At 32.6% G+C, this 13735-nt stretch overlaps 1 protein-coding gene and 1 pseudogene across 1 annotated transcript; one reads left to right on the top strand and one right to left on the bottom strand.

Annotated features, from left to right (window-relative positions):
* Positions 1-1571: 1571 nt before the first annotated feature.
* Positions 1572-3017, bottom strand: LOC149404591 (uncharacterized; annotated as a pseudogene).
* A 5106-nt stretch (positions 3018-8123) lies between these two features.
* LOC149404590 (RING-H2 finger protein ATL22-like) lies at positions 8124-12253 on the top strand. The gene is made up of 2 exons (XM_089606982.1): positions 8124-8757; positions 11914-12253. The coding sequence occupies exons 1-2, from the start codon at positions 8136-8138 to the stop codon at positions 12099-12101; spliced, it is 810 nt and encodes a 269-aa protein (XP_089463108.1). The 5' UTR covers positions 8124-8135; the 3' UTR covers positions 12102-12253.
* The last annotated feature ends 1482 nt before the right edge of the window (positions 12254-13735 follow it).

Below are 13735 nucleotides of genomic sequence, written 5' to 3'. Positions count from 1 at the left end.
AAATTGGAGAAAATAATTTTTTTTATATATTTTTTTTAAAAATTGTATATATTTAAATATTTGTTTGTTTACATCATATACTCACATTTCACAACACAGTGTTTAAGAAGTTGGTTGGTTGGTCAGGGCGGCAGAATCCGACATATGTCTTTTAGGTTCAATTCCTTATATCTTATTTTTGAGAAAATGGTGGCAATAATACCCAATTTTTAATCAAACCATGACTTATATATTCAATCTTTTTATTCTTTGGCAAAAATACTTAAACGTTAATTTTGCCATCCGTTACAACTAAGTCTGTTAGTATATAAACGGAGATACACTTGTCATTATCTTATATACTAAGTCTGTTAATAAGTAAATAAATTATTTTGTTTCAATTAAATGTGATCAAATAATTTTAAAACTCTAAATATAATAGAGAAGGGTTTGTCATTCGAAATTCCCAAAATCAAAACATGAACCCTAAACGCCGATACTACTAAAACTCGAATCCTAAACCTCCAAAAAATTCCAAAATCGCGTGACCTTCTTGTGTATTCGCCGTGTCTTCTTCTTCTTCTTCTAATTTCTGAGATAGAAACTTTCAACAATGGAATACGAGTCGTCGAGTTCGACCCGGAGGAGTGGTCGGAGTTATCGTGAAGGCTCGGTGTAGACAAACTCAGCTTCGGTTGGGATTTCTAAACGAAATTGCCATTGTGACATTTCATGGGTACAAAGGACAGCGTGGATGGAGTTAAACCCAGGGAGGAGGTTTCGAAATTGCTACAAGGTAAGGTGTTCGAAATTGCCTTGAAATGGAGCTTGTTTTTTTGTTAAACCAAGCGTGGACGAAGTTCAAAGGAAGAATCAGTTGATTTATTTTGTTAAACCAGGCGTGGACGAAATTGCCCTGAAATTGCTCCCGGTTTTCTGTTGACAATTGATTTAATTTTGCAGAGAAATGGAGGTTGCAGTTTTTTTGTGTGGATTAACCCTGAAATGTGCAGGAGATCAAAGGAAGTGATCCCAGGACTCATCAGAAGAATCAGTGAAGAACGAAATGAGAACGAGAGATTACGAAATGAGAACGAGAGTTTACAAATTGAGAATGCGAGAATCAGAGGAATTAACCAAGAAATGAATCAACTCGGAGACCTTAACAAGGATACTCGGAACTCACAGAATCAGAGGAATTTCGGATGTTTCAGAGTGTTTTGGGTTATGGTTGTGGTCTGTATTTTGATGTACTGGTACTAGGTTATGGGTTATGGATTATGGGTTATGGTTATGGTTGTATTAGCTTGTAATTTTAGTAATGGTTAAAATTCGAAGGCAGTTTACATGTAATGGCTTAAATCAGACATGTGTGGTTATGTACATTTTCAAGCAATGGAAAATCTGTGTGGTTATGTACATTTCCAGGCATTTATAGTTTACATTAGAAGGTTCATTTCCAGGAATATGTGGTTTTGTACATTACAGGTTCATTTTCAAATATCAGACTTTACATAATACCAATGTTTACAGGTTTTAACCCAAAAAAAGACCTGTAAACATACCAAACCCAGATTCTAATTACATCACTTTTAACCAAAAAAATGACCTGTAAACATACCAAACAGGTTCTAATTACATCACTTTTAACAAAAAAAAAAAAAAGACCTGTAAACATACCAAAAGACCTGTAATTAAATTTTCCTTCTAATTACAAGATTGAGAGGGTTGGGACTTGGCTTGTTCGGCTTGTTGCTGCCTTTTCCTTCTCTCGGCTCGCTTAATAGTCGCTGGGCTTGGATTGGCCTTGACAGGTTGACCCCTTTTCTTAACTTGTTGAGTCTGCAAATAAAAAAAAGACATTGAATCAGATTTTGCAGCATATAAAATATAGACTAAATGAGTTTAGCAATGAATTTAACCTGTTTTACAGTTGTGTTATGACACGTGACCCTTGAATGGCCTTGTTGCTTACTGTTACTGCATCGATTTACTTGCCCTTTTCTCGATATTTTGTTTATATGTTCCGGGAATGGACCAAAATCGGGTGGTACGTCATCATTTGATTTGTTTCTTCTTTTTTTTTGTCTTCCAGGCATTGGCTGGTCAGGGGGTGGAAGTATGGGGTTTAGGCCAACTTCTGGCCACTTGTCCGGACTGGTCATCGGCTCGATAATCCCCGAGTACGTAGCTGTGAAAGCTTCTTTCTTGTACTAGTCGTCAATAAACTCCATGTGCTTAAGACCCGATGACCATATACAAGCCAAGGCATGCCCACATGGTATCCCGGTTAATTGAAATAACCTGCAAGTACATACCTTGGCTCGCAAGTCAACCACAAATTGTTCAGACCCTAGGAAAGTGACTTGAAACTTCCCATTACCGGCTAAGGTTGCCTGACAATATCTGAGAATAAATACAAGTTAAATTCAAACACACACGTCCACTCACACAAACACACAAATACACAAATACACACGGCCACACACATAAGCACACACACAAACACACACACAAACACGCACGGCCACACACACAAGCACACACACAAACACACACGGCCACTCACACAACCACACACGGCCACATACACAAACACACAAATACACACAAACACACGGCCACACACATAAACACACACAAACACACACGGCCACACACACAAACACACACGGCCATACAAACAAACACATAAATACACACGGCCACACACACAAACACACAAATACACACGGCCACACACACAAATACTTATAAGAATTGAAGAAGAGATCATACCTTGTCACATTCTTATTGGTCTCAATGATTTTTAGGATGCGTTTACCGACCTCTTCTCTCCATTTATGAACTTCCACTCTCTTATTTGCAAATCGACGCATAAGCCAATCTCTAATTTTTTCTAGCATAGTCACAATTGGCTTATCGCGAGCTGGCATGATCACCGAGTTGAATGTCTCACACATGTTATTGAGAAGCATATCACTCTTGACGTCCACTCTAAAATGTGACTTGGTCCATTCCCTCGGATCTTTCTTCATCAACCATTCATGTGCCTTAGAAACTTCATCTTTCAACTCTTGCATCCGCTTAGTAAAGTCTTCCCGTGTAGTAGCTCTTGCACAAGCCCACAACATTTGTTTGAGCAATAAAACCCCATGATCTTTTTTGAAATTTGAGTGCAAGTGTCTCACACAAAAACGAATTTCAGCCCCGGGAAACACTTCTCCTAAAGCCTTCTCCAATCCTTTTTGTCTATCACTCATCATAGTGAATCAGCTTGGATTATCGACTTACAAGTCCTCCCTCAACAGGTACATAAACCAAGTCCACGATGATGTGTTTTCCTTCTCGACCACGGCAAAGGCTATTGGAAATTGAGAGTTATTGGCGTCAAGACCAATAGCAGCAAGTATCATTCCTTAGCTAAAACCCTTAAGAAAACAGCCGTCAAACCCTATGATCGGCCTACAACCTTTGTTGAACCCGTCCTTACAAGCCGTTAAACAAATGTAAGCCCTTTCAAATACTATTTTTCCTTCAACTAGATTAGTCTTAAGAATAGCTGTGGTACCTGGGTTTGTGGATCGGAGCTGTTTGCAATAGTCATCGAGAATTGCATATTGTTCCTTTATCGAGCCCTCTAATTTCTGAAGAGCGAATCTCCTCGCCGAGTAGAACACCGGACTCGAGACGTGACAAAAATTGGACGCATCACTCATTTCCTTGAAGCACTTGTAATCCAAGTTAGGATTCATTCTAAACTACTCTAGGAAGCGATTAGCTAGCCAAGGACTCGTGACATGCTTATTGTTGAAGACTATTCCGCACTCATGGTTATCATTCAGAGTATTTACTCTTACTGACTTCTTCTCCGATCCCTGCAGCCGTGCATACAAGAGCCATTTGCAACCCTCGGCATTGCACTTAGCCCTTAACCGTATTGCGTCATTCACCACAATCTTGTACTCCCGATTATTCAGAATGAACACTTCCTTCGAAACATGCATCAGATGAACCATAGAAGGAAATTCCATACCTAATTTGAACTGAAAATTGTCAAGACTTAATCGAGGGTTGAATTCTCTCCTACTCTTCTTCGACACCTGCTCACCATCCTCGTCATCGCTGCAGAGACTATCGAGACAACTCTCTGATCCCACGCCATCAGATTCTTCATCGTCAGCCGCTTCAACGTTGCAGATTTCATTCAACACCTCACGCCATTCTCTGCCTTCTGGGTTATGACCCTTCTTCGCGTCAGAATGATTAAACTCATTTTCCAAAAGCCGAAATCTGTCTTCCTCGCCATCACCCTGATCTGACATCGTCGATAGAGGCTGGTTCGTCGAAATCTGTCGTCGATTAGGGTTTTAGTGTTCGTCGATTTGGGGTTTTAGGCCTCCGTTGTTTTTTTTTTTTTCTTAGTGTATTCATTTTCCTCTTTTACTTAATAATAATAATAATAATAATAATAATAATAATAATTATAATAATAATAATAATAATAATAATAATAGTTATTAATTGTTCAATCTTGACCGTTCAAATAACATGTAACGGACTTAGTAGTAACGGATGGCAAAATAGTAACGTTAGGTATTTTTGCCAAAGAATAAAAAGATTGAGTATATAAGTCATGGTTTGATTAAACATTGGGTATTATTGCCACCATTTTCTCCTTATTTTTTCTGTTGATTTAAAGCATTTATTTTCTTAACGCTTAAAAGCATAAATATATACTTTTTTTCAATACTCATATAATTTTTTTCTTAACTCCAAACTCTAATTATTTAATCGAAAATGTTTTTTTCTTCATACTATATTAAAAAAATAACTACAAAATTATTCTAGTATTATGTTGTGAATTCAAACATGATAAATTTATAAATGGATTTAAACATGAGTTTTAATCTTTTGATTGAATGCTAATAAATTAAAAAATTTCTGCACTTTAAAAAAAGTATTTTGAATATAATTGACTTGAATGCTCCCTGATGACATTTTGAATGTTTTTATTTTATTTTTTTTTTATTGTAGTTTATCCAAATACGCTTATTTTTCAAAAATGATTTAATTGGAATTATTAATTTGAATATTAATATTATTTTTTTGTTTATTATTATACACGGTCCTTTATGATTTAAGTACCTTTATTATTAAAAATAATTTAAATATACCTTTTTAATAATAAATTTATATATCATTAACTGTAATTGTTTATTCATATTGTAAATCTAAATGCTAAAGGTTATATTTTATTATTATAATCAGCTGTATTGTTTATTAAAATTTAGTTTGCTCTCTTCGTTTAAAAATGATAATAATAATCGCCACTTTTTTACAAAAATAATTTTAAAATATTAACAATTTGCAAACATTTATAAGTATATATTGTTATGCCCCACTAAATCTATTTTCTAGATGCGTCACCATCCCTGTATGCTTCAATAAGAATCATGGTTATTATTATTAATTTTTGTTTTTTTGTCAAGATTATGGATTGACTTCAAAGGCTGCTAAAAATATTAAAGTAATAATAATATCTCTTCTAGGGAGTGAATTTACGATTCAAATTTTTAAGTTTTAACGTGTTGATGGAAGAAATCTGATACATATTTCTTGAAGCGAAAAAAGGTTTAATAAGAAAATAAATCTATATTAAATGCAATCTGATATATATTAAATGCAAATAAAGTCGTTAATTTTTGGGAAAAATGATATGAAGTAGCCAATTCAAATTATGACTTTTGCAAAATAGGCATAGTAACATTACATATAAAAAAATAGCCAATTGAGAGTATTATGACTTTTAATCCTGCCTCGATTAATTTTAATCCAGCCTTCATAAAGCTTACATTCTGTCTTTATATAATTTGTTGGGATTAAATTTAATCCAACCTAAATTAATCTTACTTGGGCTAGTTTGCTTATAGTTGGCAAACTATGACTATTTTACAAAAGCTTAAGTTCTATTGAGCTATATACCCGTTGGACCCTAATTTAAGCTGCAACATTACAGATTTATTATTTATATTAAATCCCTTAACGAAAACCATGGCTTTGTCCCAACTTTCAGGCCTAGTAGCAGGGCCGGAGCCAGACTTCGATTAGAGGAGGGCCCGCTTCTAAAAATAAAAATAAAACTTTATCAGTAATATTATACATCATATTCAAAATAATTAAAATACATGTGTAACTATTTTATTTGGAATTATTATAATGAATCATGAATATATTCCAGTAAACCTTCAAAACTTAATGTTAGCACCTGAAACATTCGACTATGAACATCCACTAAAACAATTGTAAGAAAATATTTATGGGAAAAAGTAAAAGACAAAACCATTTACAAATGACATATAAAAAGATCTAAAACTTATTTATGAGTTGTATGAATAAAAAATTGTTAGATCTTTTTTTTTTTATTGTATTTATGTGTAGAATTAAAAACCAAGAGCACTTAAAGAAAAAAAAGAGAAAAGTTCAATGATAATATGTCATTGGAGGATGTAATAGACTATAAATAATTTAGAAATAGGGAATTACGGTGGATAAGAGCTCGTCGCAATTGTGTGAGACTAGTTTCCAAGATAAAAATGATGAAATGTACAAAAAATTAGATAAATAGTCAATTATTAAAACGTTTGGAATTGCTATGTAGCCAACGTTTCGTAAATTTTAGGTAAATCGCCATAAAGATGATGTGGCCTAATAAATAGAAGTAACTATTTACCTAAGATTTACGTCTGTAAATATATTAAAATAGTTATTTACCTAAGATTTACGAAACGTTGGCTATTTAGCAATGTTAAACTGTAAATGTGATTATTTACCTAATAACCCATAAATAAAATATGCGTGGGCTCCTCAATTTGTACAATAACATACTCTTGGTAATTGTAAACAGAAGTTGAAAATAAAGAAATAAATTCAATGTGCCGAATCTTTTCTTGAAAAATGATATTGTATTTTGAATAATTCTTATTTTTAATATTAAACATAAGGGGCAATGCCCCAACTGACACGTACGTGGGTCCGCCCCTGTCTAATATTGATAAACACTAGAGAAACACAGCTTATAAAATTATAATATAGGATATGTTTCGCGCAACAATCAAACTGACTATTTCATTCAAACTGTCTCCATTTAAAGTGACAATTGAACTGATCATTCAAACTGACATTTTAAATAAATGTTCAAGAATTTTATGAAAACGGCAATTCAAATGGGAAATAAAATAATTCACGTCCGGTAACAACCATTTAAACGGTATTAAATGTATTCATATTCACAATTCTTAAACATCTTATCAATATCATTATTTTCAAGAAAAATATAAACATACATAATTTTCTTGTTTCCTCGTAAGTTAGAAATATAATAACATAAATGATCATTGATAAAAACTCAATTAATATGTCATAAAAATCGTAAAATCCTCTAACTTATTTTTTTAGAGATCTAAAATATATATATATATATATATATATATATATATATATAAGTTCTTCATTGTTTTATGTATAGCTGCTATATTTATTTTTTTTCTATTAGCTAATATCTTCTATAAAATTAATATATATATTGATGATATTTTATTAAACTATGAATTTTAACTTTTTACTTGTTGATAAAAGAAGATGATTTTTTTATTTAGCTACGGTTAATAATAAAATTATTAGAATATATAGTTCTTTATCTTAAATTAAAATTGAATATTTACATATAATTCATTTATATTCATACGAACAAATATATAATAAATTAATATATTTAAAAACGGTTGACATTATAAATGAGTTTAATAAATATATAATGACTTGAATGACTCTTACTTTTTTTATATTATAAAAAGCACATAAAATCATTCAACGAATTTATTTTAATAATAACTACTCATTCATGTCATGCCAAACAACCTCGAGTATCACTTTGAACTGGTCCGTAACTTAGCATAGAAGAAGACTTCAGCCTTTTGGAGGCCGATTCAGCCGTCTTGATTGGGCCCTAGTGTCCATCTTGGCGTGCTAGTAGAGCTAACCACGTGTCCAAGTCTTTTTTAGTTATAATAATCATAATTATTATACTCCATTTAATTTACTCTATAGTCTATATATGAAGGACAGTTTCCAATCCAGGCATTATTCCTCCAACAATGACTAACCACTTGACCTTCACAATCACCATTCTCATCATCTCATTCACTTCAACCATCCAAAATGCCAAAGCCTTCCCAAAGTGCTCCGACCATGGCCCACAAACCCGGTTCCCTTTTTACCAAAACACCCTCCACGGGGGCCCCGAAACCAACCCGGGTTTCGAGCTTCGCTGTGCGGAAGAAACCGGCTCGACCGTGATTCGCTTCCCGTCTCATGATGGAGATCTGGCCGTGAAATCGGTCTCTTACGATGCTCGAAAGCTCGACCTAACCGACCCCGAACGGTGCGTCCACCGAGTGTTTCTCGACCTCGATCTCTCGCTCACTCCGTTCCGCTACTATTACCGCCTCAAGAGCTATACTTATCTCAACTGTTCGGCCGAGCTGACCTCACACGACGAGATTCCGTGCCTCAGTGGCCACGGACGCCATGTTTACACTGTGGAGCCTCATACAGAAGTGCCGGTTTCTTGCGAGGCAATCAAGACCGTTGGGATTCCGTTCGGGTACAGTCCTTATTTGGACGACGATAGTTTTGGTTTGGGGTTGACTTGGGACGACAAAAGTTCTGTTTTGCGTCGTGGAGTTGGTGGCTTCGTTACAGCTGGGCTTCTTCAAGGTACGCACGGTGACTTTGCTTCATCTAATTTTCGCCTTCTTCCGCTCAATTCCGGTATTATTGTTTTCTAGTGCAAAATAATCCATGGTACATTACTTCTGATCCTTTTGACCAAAATAATATTCGCTCTGTGTTATAGCCTTTTTTTTTATATAAAATAAAATACGAATTTATTTTTTTTGCAGATAAAATCTATCACTTTTAGAACATACTTGTCCAAACTAAAAAAAAAGACTTGCTACTTATATTATAACATAGCCATACAATACTAAACAACACTTACATAATTTATATTGTTAGAATTTGAATGATTTTGAGTTGTTTTGATATTGGATATATCAGTACAAATATTTTTTATGTTTGTAAAAAAAATTGATTAAAAAGCTGTAAGAATGAATAGTTTGAAGATAGTTTTTGTTCATTAATCTACATATGTACTATAGGTGTTGAAAAATCTGCATCACTTGAATTAATATATATTCTTGGACAAGCTACGTATATATTTTAAGTCTACCAAATTGTAGCTTAATCCGAATAAATTTTTTCTTTTGTTGCTTTGAAGGAAGTTTGTTCGAGTTAGTTGTACGCAAGGAATATAATTTATCAGTCTTTGAGATTGGCCATGCATACACGTTAACTTACTTACTATAGGAGAGTGCTTTTCGTGTGAAAACTACGGTTGGAGAGAAAATTGCACAGGATTTATATTTTTTAATTTCAGGAGCCTAAAAGCTTCTTTTTTTTTTTTTTTTTAATAATTGAGGAGCCTAAGCTTGCCGTATAATAAAGGCTATAAAGAAAATATATTAAAAAAAATAACTATATGAAAGTAAGTAATGCGAAGATCATTGTTTTTGCCTTTCGAATTCTATTAGTAGTACTAAATTGCATTATAAGTTAGTTTCACCATGTTGCAAAGTTGGACTTGTATTTTCTGAAAAAAAAAAAAAAAAAAATGAGGAAGAAGAAGAAGTTGGACTTGTCTTTTTTTTTTTTTTTTTTGTAATGAAAAAGTTGGACTTAGTCTTTACAACCGGGTAACTTTCCAAGTCTCTTCTCCCTATCCTGGCTAGTATTAAAATTGGCCCAAGTCATACACAAATGAATGAAGTCAACTCTTGACTACTGATTGACAAGCAAGTCATGGGAGAAACGTTTGCAATTTTTTTTTTATTTCTTGCTCTGAAAACGTTTGGAAATTTCAAGCTTGAGGTAACCACGGCCAAAGCCTATATTACTTTTTTGGAAACAATATGATGTATCTATTCTATTTACACAATTAGAAAACAAAAGAGTAATAATAATCTCCTCAGTTTATCATATTAAAGATGAAGTAATAAAACTTTTGTTACTACGAAATGTGATTATTACTTTTATTTAATTAAAGATGAAGTAATAATCTTTATCACTTCACATCATTTTCCATATGCTACGAAGTAATAATCTTTGTACATATAGATAAAGACGAGTTTTTTCAATTAATTCATGTTAATCTTGAACAAAAATTTTATGTTTAAGCTTAGTCGTTTAACTGAAATTTTTTTATTAGGTTAACCAAAATAAACCAAGATTACCAAGTTATTTATGTATTTTACCTAATATTTAAATTTAGTTTTAAAATTAGTAAGCTTAGTTTTACTTTATATTTCTTTAATTTTATTATAAATAAAATTGAATTACTTGATTTAACTTTATAATTAATGTATATTTAATTATATTTTAATTAAATAAGTCATATAATATGGGTTATTCTTGGTTAACCCAGAATTAAGCAGTTAAAAATTAAAAGAACGATTATTTTTAATTGAAATTTATATTAACATTAAGCCTTCGGTGCATTAACCGATTAACTATGCTTAAAACTTCATATATACTGTTTATTTAACAAGAAACTCATCTTTGATTACATATTTGTCACAAACATAGGGTTTTCAATGTGTAAACCATTGTTTTTTATGTTACATATATTTTTCTTTTTATTGTTTATGTTTTCGGCTCTATTTTATTTTTTATTATTATGTATATTTCATTTATAAGAAAAATAATTATTTACATTTTGAAAAATAATAAATTTGAAAGACATTGAAACACCGTATTTTTGGGAATGGTGCAATTTTAAGCTCTATTCTTGTATTTTAAATTCCCATTTTCCATATAAGTTATTTGCTACCATATTCTAGGGCTTTGTATAGAGAAACTTATAAGAGAAATTTGCGTCAATGTCACAAATTCGTCGAGTTTTTGCATTTGTGTCACAAAGTTGTCAAAATTGCATTTGTGTCACGTATTTACATTCGTGTCACATGTGCAAATTTCAAATTACTCTATCTCTCTCATCATTTAATCTTTTTATTAGTTACTTCATATCTTCTGAATTTTTACAATATCTCATTAAAAATCACTTCATCTTCCTCTAAAACATTCTAAAAATTTTGTGTGTGACTTATTTGCAATTGGATTGTCAATTTGTGACGTAAGATGCAAATACCACAACTTATAAATATGTTATTTTGACAATTTGAACCAAAATAACTTCAAACAATTATCTTTCTTTATTATTTTCAACCTTATTTTTACGCTCAATCTTTTTAATCTTATTTTTTTAATCTATCTCATTTTATCTCTCTTTCACTCTAAAAATTAATAAACAAATGTAAAATTTATTTTTGAAAAAAAGATTATTTTTTTCTCAAATATTTTTACTTATACGGAAGATAGTTGAAGCTAATTGAAGCCATCCGATATCATTGAACTCTAGCGGAGTCCAACAAACATTTATGGTTTAAAAATCTATCGGAATTCAGAATTTTTTATTTTGTTTGAATTCAATGAACTCGGACAAAATTCAGTGTGTTGTTCAATAATCTTGAAGATACATAAAATATATAACAAAAAATAGAAATTAATTTCTAGTATGACAGTTTGAATTAATATAATCATATTGGACCTTTGAAATTAAGAATAACGTTAATAAAAGAAAATATGAGATGGATGAAAGAACTCTGGAGTTGACTACGTAAAAAAAGTGAAATGTTTGAAGCTAAAGGAAAAAAAAAAAAAAAAAAAAAAAAAAAAAAAAAAAAAAAAAAAAAAAACTAGATTTTCTAACTTATTATATTCAGAAAACTAACAATTTCTTGGGTTACATGTGTGTAGGCTTTGGCGTTGGTATCATTATTTTAGCCGTGGCGACAGCACCGTTGACGATCAAGACTACCTATTACGCCAACAAGTCAGTTCATGGAGAGGAATTTAATGGTGATCAAGTCAATGATTTAGGAGACTATAAATCTTGTTCTACTGAGGAAGCCAATAATGGTGATCAAGTAAATGATCTGTGCTGAAAGGACTACTTTAACAACATTCATGTTCTTATGAAATTAGCAACAATTAGAACTACTTCTGTCGTTATGAAAAACTAAAGATGTGTATATAATTTAAAAACTTCAAAGTTTTAGTGTGTATTTTTTGCTAAGACATCTATAAATATTTTGTACGAATAGTTAATCAAGTTTATTATTATTATTATTATTATTGTTATTATTATTATTATTATTATTATCATTATTATTATTCATTCTACATTTTTTAGAGTAAGTTTGGTTTTATGGGCTTCTATTGAGCAAAGAAGATCGAATACAATCAAGGGGTTCACCAAACCAACTATTAGTAAAAGAAGAATCAAAATCCACAGAGGCAAGATTATGAGCTATAGAGTTCCCGTTTTTCTTAATATATCCGTGTAGAGATTCTTGCTTGGAATTCAATTTCAAAACCCTAGGTTTCTTCAATTTCAAGCAAACCAGAATCACAATGAAACCCGACAAATCAAGTGCGGAAAAATAATAAGACATAATTTTACCTTGGTTCGGCAATGTGCCTACATCCAGCAACGAAGATCAAGATCACTATCAAGTTTGTTTACACACTCTCTCCCTCTCTCTCACTATTTCCCTTTTTTGTGTTTTGTCCTGACAAAAATTCTCTCAAATTGTGTTTCCCAAGTGTTTCCCAACTAATTGAGGTAGAATGAAGTTACTACAGACTTATTTTCATTCTCCTCTATATATACAAGTCAAAACAACTCAAAAAACCTACTTTCAATCCCAGCCGTCGATGCCTTGAGCAGGAAGCAACCTCTGGCCATATGATCCAACGGTTTTGTTATTTAAGGATATGCACACTAGAGCTTGTGATGAAGATTTAAGACTGATCTCGATTAATTCTCCACCTCAGTCGTGAGACCTTCATTTAGTGACCCTAGTCTTCTTGTTCCTGATCCCTAAGGACCACCCTCCTCTATCTTCTTCCTCACCCGTATCAGTTCTAGACAATGTGCAAACTTGTGTCAAGGTTCTGATTTTGTAAGCATGTCAGATGTGTTATCTTCAGTGCCGATCTTCTCTATCTTGACTTCACAGAGTTGAAATGTCTATCACAAAGTGCATCTTGATGTCAATATGCTTTTACCTCTCGTGAAACACTTGATGCTTTGATAGGTGAATGGCAGACTGACTGTCACAGTGCACTATTACTTGTTTCTGAGTGAAACCAAGTTCATTCACTAGACCCTTTAACCAAATGGCTTATTTAACTGCTTCACTGACTGCCATGTTTTGTAGGGTTGGGGTGGGAAGGACATTGATTATAGTCGCTTCTATGAAGAATGCATCCTACCAAAATTCACTTGGCAAGGCTGATTGTGCTAGGAGGGATAAGCCAATTTCAACAACATGTTGATGTTTTCTTTTTGCAGATCCATTTTGTTGATGGATATAGGGACATGATCGAATGTGTCTGATTCCTAGGGTCTCTAGATGAATACTTAGACCTCTGAACTCACCACCCCAGTCTGTGTGTATAGTTTGAATCTTGGCGGAGAAATGTCTACCAACAAAGGCATTGAACTTAAGGAACACAGACATAGTCAGACTTGAGTTTGAGAGGAAAAATCCAGGTATATTTAGTGAAGTCATCT

This window comes from Urtica dioica, chromosome 2 (assembly GCF_054948205.1).
Source record: "Urtica dioica subsp. dioica isolate 48M chromosome 2, U.dioica_male_clone48M_v1_H2, whole genome shotgun sequence".
Taxonomy (NCBI): Eukaryota; Viridiplantae; Streptophyta; class Magnoliopsida; order Rosales; family Urticaceae; genus Urtica; species Urtica dioica.
The sequence above is the reverse complement of the archived record's forward strand: the minus strand, read 5'-3'. Positions and strand labels throughout refer to the sequence as shown.

Coding starts and splice junctions, on each gene's coding strand:
- LOC149404590 (XM_089606982.1), top strand. CDS start 8,136: ATGACTAACCACTTGACCTTCACAATCACCATTCTCATCATCTCATTC. Junction 8,758..11,913: donor TACAGCTGGGCTTCTTCAAG/GTACGCACGGTG, acceptor ACATGTGTGTAG/GCTTTGGCGTTGGTATCATT.